We start from the raw sequence: 14,586 nt of genomic DNA, 5'->3' as shown, positions 1-14,586 counted from the left end.
GATCCTCGCAGCTAAGAACACTACTGAAACTAGTAGTTGTAAGTAGGACCTGAAAAAAATTCAGGCCCGTACGGGATTTGAACCCATGACCTCTGCGATACCGGTGCAGCGCTCTACCAATTGAGCTAACAAGCCAACTGGGAGCTGGTCAATGAATTGGGTACAAATAAACATCCGAGTGAATGAAGATTTAGATATATGAAAATTCACATATTTGCACTGCGGTGGAAAGATGAAATTAGAAGATCCTCGCAGCTAAGAACACTACTGAAACTAGTAGTTGTAAGTAGGACCTGAAAAAAAATTCAGGCCCGTACGGGATTTGAACCCATGACCTCTGCGATACCGGTGCAGCGCTCTACCAATTGAGCTAACAAGCCAACTGGGAGCTGGTCAATGAATTGGGTACAAATAAACATCCGAGTGAATGAAGATTTAGATATATGAAAATTCACATATTTGCACTGCGGTGGAAAGATGAAATTAGAAGATCCTCGCAGCTAAGAACACTACTGAAACTAGTAGTTGTAAGTAGGACCTGAAAAAAATTTCAGGCCCGTACGGGATTTGAACCCATGACCTCTGCGATACCGGTGCAGCGCTCTACCAATTGAGCTAACAAGCCAACTGGGAGCTGGTCAATGAATTGGGTACAAATAAACATCCGAGTGAATGAAGATTTAGATATATGAAAATTCACATATTTGCACTGCGGTGGAAAGATGAAATTAGAAGATCCTCGCAGCTAAGAACACTACTGAAACTAGTAGTTGTAAGTAGGACCTGAAAAAAAATTCAGGCCCGTACGGGATTTGAACCCATGACCTCTGCGATACCGGTGCAGCGCTCTACCAATTGAGCTAACAAGCCAACTGGGAGCTGGTCAATGAATTGGGTACAAATAAACATCCGAGTGAATGAAGATTTAGATATATGAAAATTCACATATTTGCACTGCGGTGGAAAGATGAAATTAGAAGATCCTCGCAGCTAAGAACACTACTGAAACTAGTAGTTGTAAGTAGGACCTGAAAAAAATTCAGGCCCGTACGGGATTTGAACCCATGACCTCTGCGATACCGGTGCAGCGCTCTACCAATTGAGCTAACAAGCCAACTGGGAGCTGGTCAATGAAATCATAAGTCCTACTTACAACTACTAGTTTCAGTAGTGTTCTTAGCTGCGAGGATCTTCTAATTTCATCTTTCCACCGCAGTGCAAATATGTGAATTTTCATATATCTAAATCTTCAAATGTTAGAATTGTTCTAAAATGTTTATGATTTTTTCCTTGGAAACTAGTTATGAAACAGCAACGAAATTTTGTGTCAGCCCTTACAGAGAAGATGGGTTGCTCTTAATCTAACAGCAGGAAACTAAAATCAACTTAAGTTGCATCACCCACGAATAAGTGCTCGCGCATTTCGAAACATGACGGATACTTTTCAATCTCACCTTTTCTCTTATTTGTATATTTCATATCGCAATCCATGTACAGCAGTAGATGACAGCAAGAATTGCATATTTATAGAAATCTATTTTTTTCAGGGAATGATTCGATAAATCTTGACTCGTTTGCATCCTACTAAGTATGGTGAACTCATTGTTTACACCTTGTTTAATTCCCAACACCAAGCAACGATTCAATATGTTATTGGAATGATATCCATTGAGACTCTTGAAGAGCCTGCTCGATAAAGCTGTTTAACACCCACACTCTTGGGTTTTTTTTAATTAACTGTGGCTAACTTAATTAAAGAGGATCTGAACAATAATTTGCTTAAAATTGTGCTTCATGATCAATGTATATTGTCGCTCTAAACGATTTGGATATTCATTAACAGATTCTGACGAATGTAGTGCCTCCATTAGCGTTTGTGATGTGAACGCTGATTGCAAAAACACTCTGGGATCGTATCGTTGCTTTTGCAGAGCCGGTTTTTCGGGAGATGGACATACCTGCAAAGGTAAGAAAAAATTTTATCAGAAAACGTACATTTCTCATAAAGCAGTTGTGTCGTTGCAAGGTTATTTATTTCTCTAAGCTTTCTTTGACTATTATTTTGTTAGATCTGAAATTGTTTCGCGTCAGCAATTTATTATTTATTACTCGGGCTTTCCGAGGGAAACGCTCGAAGTACAAATTCGGCTTTTTTTTTTTTTTTTTGGGTTCAGTCACAAAACGCAGTTCCACTACAGCGCATGCGTGAAGTGTAAGCGCATGCGTAGAATGAACCCTAGAGCGCATGGTTTAAAGCAATGGCTGCCTTCGTGGACAATTCCTTGCCTGATGTACGCGAAAAAATTCGATGGCTATTACGCTCAATATATATACAAAGTCACACACCGTTCACGGTAGACACACACTAAAACTTGTGGAGCGTCTTGGGAACGGGTCGGTCCGCGAACTTTACGAGAGATCAATTTAAGAGCGATACTTGACGATGGAACCTTCTATCGAGAAATATCAAGCGAAACCTGCTATATCAAACGAGCTATCTCATATTATGTTTACGTGTAAACACAACCGTGTCTTTAGACGTGATCGAGAACCCAGTAGAATACCAGAAGCTACCGGCTGAAACGTCTTAGAAGAAAGGCCAGAAAACTGAAGGAATTTATTTATGAGCGTATTCGTCCAAGCATACCGAAGTCTTCTTGGCTACGTCGTTATGTGAAGGTTAGAAGAGTTACAAAGAGTGTTTGTAAGCTTAATACGAAGAGGGTGACATTAAATAGTTACACGACACGAGAAGAAGTATTTGTTGAATTTTTCTGTGAGGGTGTATCAAAGGATATTTAGATTGAAGTATGGAGCAAGTCGGTATTTATCAATGTTTTCTTCTAATTAACCCATGTGTCTTTATAAGAGTCAGACACACTTATCAAACTATTGCAAATTTCAACTGAATTCAGATATAGAGAAAAACCCTGGTCCTACTCCAACGTACATTGACCTTGTTTTGCAATGAGTTTATGCTCTTTGATTTACAATAACAAACAAGGAATCAATTCTGCTAATGATCTCGTGTCAATAATGAATATTGGAAAGCAGTTGTATTAAAGTTTGTCTTAGTTAACCAGACAATCATTTTTAAAGCAGACAGAATTACCCTCACTTCTAATGACAATGATAATATATAAGTGTCAACTTTTGTTTTACGTGAGTTAGATTCTGGAACTGTAAAATGTTATTCAAAATATTAACAGGAACAGATCATCCAAGAAATTGAAGAAAGAACATTGAACCTCATGTTATAACTTGTGAATAATTTCCTCGGTTAGACTTATTTGACGTTTACGATCAACACACAGGAAAAGAACTCAGCATTAATACCAAATATTGAAACATCTTCGTCATTTTGTTACAGTTTTGTTATACGTAATTCCCAAAATTGGTGCTTTACCAAAAGCACTCACTCTAGCTATACAATGTTGCAGTGGTTTCAGAGATTTTTCTATTAAAAACAATATGAACTATTGAACGGTAACATTGCTTCAATTTACTGATTTCTGACAACTCCCCCTGGGTGAACATTTGGCAACGAACTATGACTCGGTACCAATCATAGATAAAAAAATCCCTTCTCCTTTCAGTTAAAGGCAAATACAATACCTACTCAGGGTTCGTAAAAGCCTTGAAAGTCCTTGAAGACGCATGAATTTAAAAATAAAAATTCAAGGCCTTGAAAGTACTTAAATTTGCGTACAAGGGCTTGATTTTTGCAATGCTTTTTCTTTAGTAATTTTCAAGTTGAAAATTATAGTACTTTTATGGAAAACTGAGAAATAATATTAAATACCTTTAAAACTGCTTATGCAAACCTTTCCAAAAGTGGTCCTTCAATTTTCTAAAACTTGGCTTTCGAAGTCATTAAAAAGTCCTTGAATTTCAACCTTTGGCATTTTTAGGAACCTGCTCCTATATGGTAATATATTATTTTTAATGTTGTCTAATACCATAACAACATTCATTACACTCCAGTAGACAAAAATAAACACAAGTAGACTTATTCATGACCGGCAATGACGAAATTGCGTGACGACAGTAACAATGGCAATATGGTAGTCCCCTAAAGATAACCCCGGATGTAAGATATTGAAAGCCCGAGTTCACGCAGCTATGCGTCTAATTTAAGTTTAAAAGTGCGCTGCGAATGTTCTGAAATCTTCGTATTGTTTTCTTTCGATTATATATTTTTTAATTTTATCGTACTGCAAATAGTTTATTTTGCGTATCAGCGATACGGCGGAACTTGGACACCTTACACTTTAATTTTCAGGTGTTGACCACATTCTCAATAGTGTTCGTTAAGTGTGTAGCTCCCTTGGTTCATTTTTCAGTTGAAGGTGATAAGATACTGGGGGAAGAAACAACTAGGTCAAGATAAAGGCCGCAGAATTTGCATAGAGGGAAGAAAAAGTAACTTGGCTTTCCTTTGTGGGAAGGATGAGCGTATGTTAAATGGTCCTCAGGGGAGACTAAGAAGAATAAGTCAGCTACTGATATTTTCTTTTTTTTACAGATGTTGACGAATGCAGCTCTTCCCCATCACTTTGTACAAGCTATGCCGATTGCGAGAACACCATAGGCTCTTATCACTGTTCCTGTAGACCTGGATTTCTGGAAAATGCAACAGCCTCTTACCGTAAGAATATTTGGATTTTTAAGACAGACTGACTAACTTGTTATTTTCAACGTTTCAAATTCAATTCACATTTTTTCTGAAAGTTTTCCCCTAAAATTTCACAGATATCATATCCATAGCACAATTGAGGCGTAAATACTTTTTTCTTCTTAAAGGTACCTTAAATCTAAAAACCGATGGGAGAAAGGGACGCTTTGGTACTATACAGACGTTCACTGTTCCACGGACCACCTGCTACCTCATCAAAGCCTGGGGCGCTCGGGGAGGAACACATTCATACGATTATGGATACCTTCCAGGAACATATTATGGTGGAAAGGGAGCGTTTATAGAAGGCAAGTTTAGACTGAATAATGGAACTGTGTTAAATATTGTGGTGGGACAAAGGGGAGGAGATTCAGTGGAAGTTCAAGGCGGACAAAGCACTAACAAAACAGCAGCTCAACTAGGAGTGTCCGTGGAAGACAATGCTGGCACTGGAGGAGGGGGAGGAAGTTTTGTTTATACTACAGCTGATGTTCTGTTGCTGGCTGCCGGAGGAGGAGGGGGTGCATCGAGTGGATATAATGGTGTGGATGGTCAGGCGGAATCAAATGGTACCAGTAGTGTAGGGCAGGTTTCGTCACAAGTTCGAAATGGAGGCACAGGTGGGCAGCCAGGTGAATGCAACAGTGAGGGCGCTAGCTATCATGGAGGAGTGGGAGCGGGTTGGTTTGGTCAAGGTTGTACCCGACTAAGCTCCTCCCATGGGGAAAGAGGTGGATCACGTGCTCAAGTCTGGATCGGTGGTCGAGCCGGAGGTATGAATAGCGGTAATAACGGGGGCCCTGCACCAGGAGCAGTTGGTGGGTTTGGTGGTGGGGGAGGTGGATCAGAGGATAATGGTGCATCAGGTGGAGGTGGTGGGTACTCTGGGGGAGGTAGTGGTACCCATGAAAAACAAGCCGGAGGCGGAGGAGGCTCGTACTGTAATGGCCAAGATTGTTCAGGTTTGACTGGTGGGAACTCGAATGATAATGGCCTGGTGCAAATTATAGAACTTTAGGGCTGATTCCAAAACATTTCTTGAGTATTACAGTTATTTTTCAAAAGCCGATTTTCCCATTAACAGGAAAAAGCAGTTGTATTGGTAATTGCAGAAGTTTTATATATATTCAAATCCCCTGTTCCTTTTTCAACATGAGATGATAAGAATGCTCTTCCCCAGGCTAGATATTAGTAATGTCACCGTCTAGGATCATAATATTCAACACGCTTTGGCTTAAAATCCTGACATTTGATAAAACTTTTTTAAGGTTTGCTTGTAAGAATGTGGTCAAAAACCATTATAAAGTTAATAATTCAATCCAGGCTTGAGCATGCGACCCACCTCTTATAAATTATAAAATTCATAATTTAAAGGGAACCGTGCAATGAGTTCCATCCATTAACTATCCTATTATAGAAAGTTTTTTTTAATAGTAAGCTCTTTAGAACTGGTCGCGAGTAAAACAAAAAGTACGCTTTACAGTAGGCACAGTCGTCTAGTATTTTGTTGTATAGCATAATAAAGAAATTATAGGAGGCGGTGCAGAAACAAATCGAACATTTTGATAACCTCCTTTAAAGTGCGTAGGAAATGTCTTGCCGGTTTAACGTCATCCTCAGTCGAGCCGTGTTCACCTCTGAAGGTGGTTGTCGATAAACACGAGCGGGAAACATTCCATTATTACCTTCTGATGTCAAAGATTTTGTAATGTTGTTCACTCAGATCAGAAACTTAACACAGGCAACATTTTTATTATTGGATGTCATGTGACCCCAAAGCAACCAATGATAGCGCCTACTGTTGAAAAAAAATTCCAGTTGTAGAACAATATCAGTTTTCGGGAAATAAGGTAATAAGGTTACCAGTCGTTTGGTACCTTTTTTTTTCACACTTTCTCTTGTTGAAAGAAAAAAGTATTCAAAAGGGACAAATAGGTAGAAAATTTTGTTAAACGTCACTAATTAGTGTTTTGGAAGTTTATCAAGTTATCTAGGTAGCTCATCCAGAATTTTCATAACTCGTTTTCCTTACAGCAATCTAATACGTGGTGAAGTGACGTCTGTTTTCGTTATGTTGGGACGTTTGTCATGAGTACAGATTTATTAAATAACTTAGAGAAAAGTTTGGTCATGCAAGTCAGCTATAAGATATGAAGTAGTAAAAAAAATACACAGGGTAAGACATCGCTTATAATTATAAGAGGTTTTGTAGTTTATCGATAATCTAAATAGTCCATTTATTGGAGTTTCCATAACTCGTTTGCGAGCATTATAATCATTCAGACTTAAAAAGTGACTTTCGTAGATATTATACCTATATTATTGATATTTCACTCGATAAAGCAATAATAATAAAAAGGGTCTAAGAATATCACTAAATTAGATATTTGGTAGTGTGTTTAAGCCTAATTTTTAGTCAAGTTGTAAATTGTTCAACTCATTTTGAGAATTCCAGTTCATTGCAGTACATGGTATTCAAATTATTTCATAGCCTGGTTCAAACGAGATCATCATTTCTAATTCCGTGTGTAAACTTGCAATCTAACTGGGCGTGAAAATCTTCAAAACTCAGGCTGTCCATTTCGTTTTCTCTTTGAGGATTTCCGCCTCTGTTCACGTCATTATAACGTATATTATATTCTGTTGCTATTTGCTAGTTCGCTTGTTCCGAAATTTCACTTTCAATTAGAAAAAAAAAAAGCTAGAGAGAAGTCCGGGAAATGGTCAAACATGGCACGATTTGGCAGGATAATAACATTAGGCCAGTTGCAATTTTCGTCGCCCAATATCACAAATTTTTATGTCTTAATGCGAAACGATTGACTCTGGGATTTAGTCATTCGAAAAATACGTACGTATCTCTTTCCATAAAAGCAAAACGAGAAAAAAGCGCTTTGTAAACATTGTATTGAATGTGGTTCGAATGGCATTCTGTGATAAATTAAACGAACTCCTTACGTTAATCAAATTATTTTCATTTTCCTCCATCGTTTCAGGGGAGTTCATAATATTACTTACACTACTTTCTTGGAAAATTACTAGTGCGATCTGTTAATTAGAAGTCTAATTAAAAAAAAAAAGAGATCGGTCTACTGCGGAAGTTTTGACATAAATTTTTGATTCGAGATAAGCTCATTAAAGCCATGAAAACTATGGAAATACATGAAGGAAATGGGAGCTTAGAGTTTAACACCGAGACATTAGAAGACTTATCTTTCTGATAAATAATCACAAGTATCTGGGAAAGCTAAAACATTTAGTTGCTATGCCAGACCCAGTGTTTCAAAACTTCCCATTTATTTGTGTCATTATCAATTGAGAAGAGAAAAGGGCGCGCACAGTCTCCTGTTTTGCAAAGGAGAAACATTTGTTAAAGGAGTTGTGCTAATTAGGAGTTTTAGAAAGATTTAAAACGGACAGAAAATGATAGAATAGAGAACAAGTCAAGTATGAAGACGTAGGCATTTACTGTGTTGCGTCGATGCTTCTATGTGCTATTCCTTTTCTTGCGAAAAATAAGGAATGTAAAAATCTTCATAAAATCCTAGGACCATCTTTCTTGTTTTCTTCTCAAACATCTTAGAACTAAGTACTTTCCTCATAATTATTGATCTACTGCACGATATAAAAAATTGAAATTTATCCTTAAATTCTACCATCATTCTGTACATCAAGTATGCAGAGAAGCAGCCCTTAGGATTTTTTTCTCATACAACCAAGAGATATTGTCTAAAGAAGACTAAGTCATCGATCTGTTTTGGATCTGCAGGTGAACAAAAAATTTCTCTTAAAATACTTGTTTTTGGTAATACCGGCATCTGTTTGTGTGTAAAGAACCTTGACACCTGTTCAACCACTTGTTTCTAAACATCAAAGACTCTGGGATTATAATTGTAATCTACTCCAAGGTAATAGCAAACTGGTGAAATGTAATACAAACAATTACTTTCGGGTAGGTTGATTCCCTAAAAAAATTCTAAATTCCCCTAAACATTTTCCAAGAGGCGTTATCATCTACCTTGGATAGCAATCAACGTACTTACAAGATATGTAAAGTACCAGGTCAGATATTTTGAAAATTTAATCTGAATACAGAACAGCTGAAGGTTCGATCGCTACAGTATAAACTATAGCATTTGTTCTTCCTCTGTTTAAGCGTTGAATCCTCTCACCAATATACATTTATCAGGACTACTTTAAAGAATTTGCGAGCTCCCCACATTTCCTAGGGGAGCATAAATAAAACTTGGCAGGTTTTCAATTAAACAAGGCTGAATCTCAAGGTTCATTTTCCATCCTTATGTCTGTCGGTTTTGATGTTTCGTGGATTTTTCCCTCATTCCACAAACAGTTTTTAGCCAAGATCCAAGAAATACCTATATTCTTAGCATTATAGCATAATCTTGGTCTTTAATTTTAATCGTAATCTATCTTACAGGAAAGGACAAGCCGGTGGTTGTGACGATGCGATTCTTTATTTCAGTGACACTTTGTATCGCGTATGAAATTTTCGCTCAAGAATGCAAAAAGGATGAGCAAGCAATTTTTGGTATGATGCTTCGAAGACACACCTTCAAAAAAATTAAATCGTCGATTGCAGTCGAATGTAATCGAGCGTGTAACGATGATTTTCGATGTCACAGCTTCAATTACTTAATTACGGAGAAATTATGTGAACTAAACAACCGGACTAAGGAGGCCAGACCAGAGAACTTTGTACCAAATTCGGAGAGATATTATGTCAGGAGTAATAAGAAAAGAGGTGAGTTTCATCGCCCTAAAGGACTTAACAATGAGTGTAAAATTTAAACTTTCTAAACTACTATGGGGGGTTGGTTGGTGAAATTTGAGACACCATGGACAAAAGACATGATATTACTCCAAATTTATACTTTCGAAAGCAAATCATTTTCCATGAAAGAAAGTGGATAGCGTTATCCGTAGTTTAAATTTCTGGGCCCCAGCTTTTTTTTTTTTTTTTTTGATCGAGAGGAGTAATGAAATTTATTATCTAACTGCACAAAATAGGGAACAAATAATGCGCGAATAGAGTGCAAATATCCTGCGATATTGTACAATTCGACAATTGGTTATTTCCCACTGTAAAAAAACCTGTTTGACAAGTTGGCTACACTTGCCTTCTCTTGTACCGTATTTAACAACTGTTCCATGTTTGTCAGTGAAGAGCCTTCAGCTCCTCAAGTAGATTAATTCAGCGATTAATTCAAAGCGTCGTCGCTTTGTGATCGAGTCGGATGATGAAAATGAAATGTAGTTTTGGAAATTATTTTCATATGCAAAGGGCACATCCATGTCTTTAAGAGCTTGTCTCCTGGCAGATTCAAAGCTTTGTTACTGGCGATAAATTATGAATCACTTTTCATTGATAAATGTACACTTTCATACTTGCAGCAAATGCGTACAATTTGAGAACAACAATCGAAAATAAAATTCAACTTTTAATCGTTTTGACGGCTCAACTCGTAAAAATACTCAGCGATACTACACACCTAAACGTCTAGTAAGAAAGTTGTTAGAGGGTGGAAGTACAGCTAGAAATTATCTTTGATGAAAATATTTCTTGTCCTCAGTTCCTCTTGGTTCCATTCCTGAATTTCCAGCGGAAACATGTGAAGAGATAAACGCCAGCGAAGATGGAAAGGCGAAAAGTGGCGAGTACTGGATTTATTCCGTTATAACGGGAAAAACTGCTCTGGTTTCTTGCGATATGGAACCAGAAGGTAAAAATATTCAAGTTCTTGTTGTTGCGGCTGATATGAATGTGAAAAAGTTTGTTTAAAAATTTATAGTTCTGGTAATTTAGATATAAAGCTAATGACAATAATATACACTTTTTGTTGCCTTTCAATGAAAACCTTAAAGCAACCATCATAAATAGTAGTAGACCTTACCCTCATCATTTCCCATTTGCACATATTTGTATTTATTGAGTAAAAAAAGTTATGTGTACTCTAGGATTCGGTAGACTTTCAAGGGCCAAATTCTTTTTATCATTACGGCTCGACCAAGGAACTTTAGCAAGTGATTAATTGTAAAGCATTCAGACCAAACTAGCATATGAATATGCAACTTTTGCAGGCAAATGTGTGTGTTTGATGATCGTTACCATTTTAACCGACTACCATCCATACCAAAAAAAAAAAAAAGCATAAAATCGACTCATGTATGTGGCCTGCGACATTTCTAGCGCTGCACTAATTATTCCTGTCCTACATTGCATGTGATATTTGTATCAACCTGCTAATCTATATCAACAGATATTGACGAATGTGCCAGCGGTGTTCACAATTGCCACAGTTCAGCTTCATGTACCAACACTGTAGGATCGTTCAAGTGCTCATGTAACCAGCCCTACATAGGGGATGGAAAATCTTGCATTCCTCTCCCATCAGGTACAAAGTTGAGTCGGGTCTTCCACTGTTGCTGCTTTTGTAACTATGCTTTCACGCAGGCATCTGGCTTTACGTAGATACAAGCAACAGGGGGGTAATAAACTAGATAGTAATCAAGCAACTAGCAACTTACTTTTTTTGCTTCATTTTTGCGCTCAAGGATTTTTGTTGCTTCATATCTTTGGATTTCACGTGACGTTATGAAAACCAAAAATCCAAAATAATTAACAATAATCCACTTAAGTGGAGGAGAGTAGTCGTGGATATTTATCGAGCCGTCAAGCGCCGAGGTAAATATCCACCACTTTAACCGACAGTGGTGATGAAGAATGTTTGAATGTCAGACAATATAACGAATATTGGTTGAAAATTAGATTTAACTTAAAAGAACTTGCAAATCGATCCCGAACCAGCCAATCAGCGCACGCGAAAAGCACCATTCACTCAGGTGTTTTATACTAACAAGGGCAGCAACTCCTTGGTGTTCGACGGAAGGGCACCTACTTGGCATCCCCATACTGAGCTCTTAAAATTTAGGTCATAAATCATCAGCGGAAAACCTGCAGATCTGATACTTTAGCAGATTGTTTTATTTATGATTGTTTGTTTATTGATAATTTACAGTAGCTCACTCTCCTGGGGTCGGGCGTCTAGTATGTAGTTTTTCTTTTAGTTTTCAATTGGATGACAGTGAAAACCATCAACAGTAAAATCCTAGGCAACAACAGGGAGAGGATAGCGGATGACTCAAAAAGTAATCATGCAACGAACACTGCCGAAACCTTTTTTTTTATTTTTTTGCACGGAATGTTTGAGACGGTTGCTTGCGCTGAAGATCTTCCGCCTTAATTCCAGAGGAAATTAAATATGCTTGTAACAACAAACGAGGAAAGTCAAAACAAGAAAAACCATGACTACTTGAATTGAATTCATGTTGTGACTCTTTGATGTGATTATGCGGCCGTAAAACTATTTCGTAACTGACTTCATTTGTTTGGTCATGATGGCTAGATATTGGCTGCGTTTTTATCGCGTTTTTTCCTGGAGTCAAAAACGTAAAGATTAATACACTAGGAGATTTTAATCTCTTAACTACACTAATAAGTAGCGAAGAGGTCATATATTCTATATAAATCAAATACCAAGGGTTTTACTTGGTTTGTTTCGATCTTTGGACTTACGTCAATCATTTCTACTCTGTCCATTTTAGAGTGTCAAAACTATCAAAGTCTGACCGGGTCAGACAGAAAGATAACCTATGGCAATCAAAACACGGTTTGTGACAGGGGTATTCATGGTTGGTATCGCTTTGAAGGAGCAGCAGGTACAAGAATGCCTACTTCATGTCCACCAAAACAGCGATGTAACACTCACGCATCCGGTTGGCTAAATGGTGCTCATCCCACAGTGGCTGATGGTCAGGTTACCAGGACAGTTTGCTTCCACTGGGGGTCAAACTGCTGCAACTGGTCAAGATCTGTCAACGTGATAAACTGCGGCGATTACTATGTTTACTACATAACTGGCACACCCGGATGTTCCCTACGCTACTGCAGCACAGACTAAATCGATGCTGGTTCAGAAAATTATCAATTGCTTGAGTCGTCTTTTGAACAATGTTAACTGTGATTTATATGAATTTTACTTTAGCGATATCAGATAGTGTGTTGTGATTGGTCACAAATAATAATGATAATCGTGATAAATTAATAATTAAAAAATGAAGAAGAAGAAGTAACATTAACTAAGGGACTTGTCATTATTTATAGCCTGGTAGGTAGAGAATTTTGGAGGATCACAAGGATTCTCAGTGGGGGAGAGAGGGGAATCGGTCTTCCCCGACAGAGAATGACGGCAGAAGACTATAGAGAATTGAATGTCAGTGAACTGGAAATGACAGCGGAAGGGTGGGGATTACAAAAATGTACAGAACTGCACGGAGGGATACCAGGTAATCGTGACTCCAGGAAAGTCCTCCACCAGCAAAGCCCTTCACTCCTGCACCCCCCCCCCCCCCCCCCGACAGATGATAAGTAATGACAAGTCCCTTAAGTGTGGCTGTTTGTAGAAGTTCTTTAGTAATCCTGATGATGAAGAAGCTGGTCAATGTGTAAAGGTTCTCCATACATATTTTTCTCACGTATATGATGAAGCATTTTACCAAGCTAAGGGCTAATAATGATTTTCAAGGGGTGAGTTTCACATGAAATCACAAGAAACTTTCGTCTAAATAATTGCACGAATTGGTACCCTGTGTTTTTGGTGGCAAAGGGTCTTCCAAATCATTTGCACTGTTTACTAATTGAAATAAACAAAAAAAAAAAATACTCGCCAAATGCATCCGAGAATATCCACTGTTAAGTTACCTTGACCAAATAAAACTGGGTTAGAATACCCAATTATCTTGATTCAAAATTATCATTTCGAAAACTCAAAATGTCAAAGGCAGCTTAATTAGAAACCCTTAAACTCAGTGTTTTTTTCGGTCATACTCGTGGTTTTTGTTTTGACTGCTACAAATAGGAGTCTTAAACATGTTTTTTTTTCCTTTTTCATAGATTTCACTTCATCTTTAGGTCAAAAACCTAAAAACAAAAGCAAAAAAACCGCTTTGGACGTATTGTGTTGAACGAAAACGAAAACTCTATGTAAATTATAGGACGGCCGAATTCGACGAACCTCCCATTTAAATCAAACTCTTTTCATTTTCTTCCATCGTCCGGACGGGTTTATGACATTATAGACAGAAACTGATGTGCCACGATTTACTGAAGCAGTTTTTCGGCACAAGGTAACTCCGACACCTCCATGGGAAATTACGCGCGCCCTGATTAGGAGGTTAATTGCTGCGGAAAATTTGATATAAATTTTTCATTCAAGATGGCTTTATTAAGGCAGGGAAAACTGTAACTTTCACGATTTTTTAGGCAGGAGTAAATCAGCGTTTGCGGCGAAGATTCAGAGCCAATTACATATAGAGACATCGAAAAATTATTCTTCTGACAATTGATTGCAAAAAAAAAGGTTCAGCTGCTTTACAAAACTTCAACGTTTGAAAAATGCCCTTTGAACATTCGTCTGTATTAATTGCAGCAGCTTAAGATGGAATGGGCCAGCACTTGTGGCTGAGTTGCAAAGGAGAAACGCTGATTAAAGGCGTCACGTTAATTGGAAGTTTTCAAAAGACTTAAAACTAACAAAAAAAGGAGAATATACTACAAAAAAAAAACCGTGAAAATGCGGGCATTCATAGTGGGTTTCATTTACAAAAGCTAAGAGCTTTCTGTAGATATACTTATTTGCAATTTTTCCAGGACGGAGGAAACTTAAAAAACTGCTCAAAATCTCAGGAAAATGCAGTTCATGTTCTAGTCGAACATTATACAATAAAGTAATTTCCTAAGTCATTAATTTGCAGGATTATTTGGGTGAACAGTACTCAATTGTAAATTTCATTATGAAAGCCTCTCATTAGATAATGACTAATCTACTGTGTGT

At 37.7% G+C, this 14,586-nt stretch overlaps 1 protein-coding gene across 1 annotated transcript in view; it reads left to right on the top strand.

Annotated features, from left to right (window-relative positions):
* LOC131787159 (uromodulin-like) overlaps window positions 1–12,654 on the top strand; it is a 240,513-nt gene extending 227,859 nt beyond the window's left edge. The window contains exons 7-9 of the mRNA XM_066167191.1: window positions 1,844–1,966; window positions 10,954–11,088; window positions 12,299–12,654. Of these exons, the coding sequence (XP_066023288.1) occupies window positions 1,844–1,966; window positions 10,954–11,088; window positions 12,299–12,654 (614 nt within the window). The remainder of the gene's footprint in view (window positions 1–1,843; window positions 1,967–10,953; window positions 11,089–12,298) is intronic.
* Window positions 12,655–14,586: the final 1,932 nt, after the last annotated feature.

This window comes from Pocillopora verrucosa, chromosome 5 (assembly GCF_036669915.1).
Source record: "Pocillopora verrucosa isolate sample1 chromosome 5, ASM3666991v2, whole genome shotgun sequence".
Classification (NCBI taxonomy): domain Eukaryota; kingdom Metazoa; phylum Cnidaria; class Anthozoa; order Scleractinia; family Pocilloporidae; genus Pocillopora; species Pocillopora verrucosa.
This window is presented reverse-complemented; position numbering and strand designations above follow the sequence as displayed.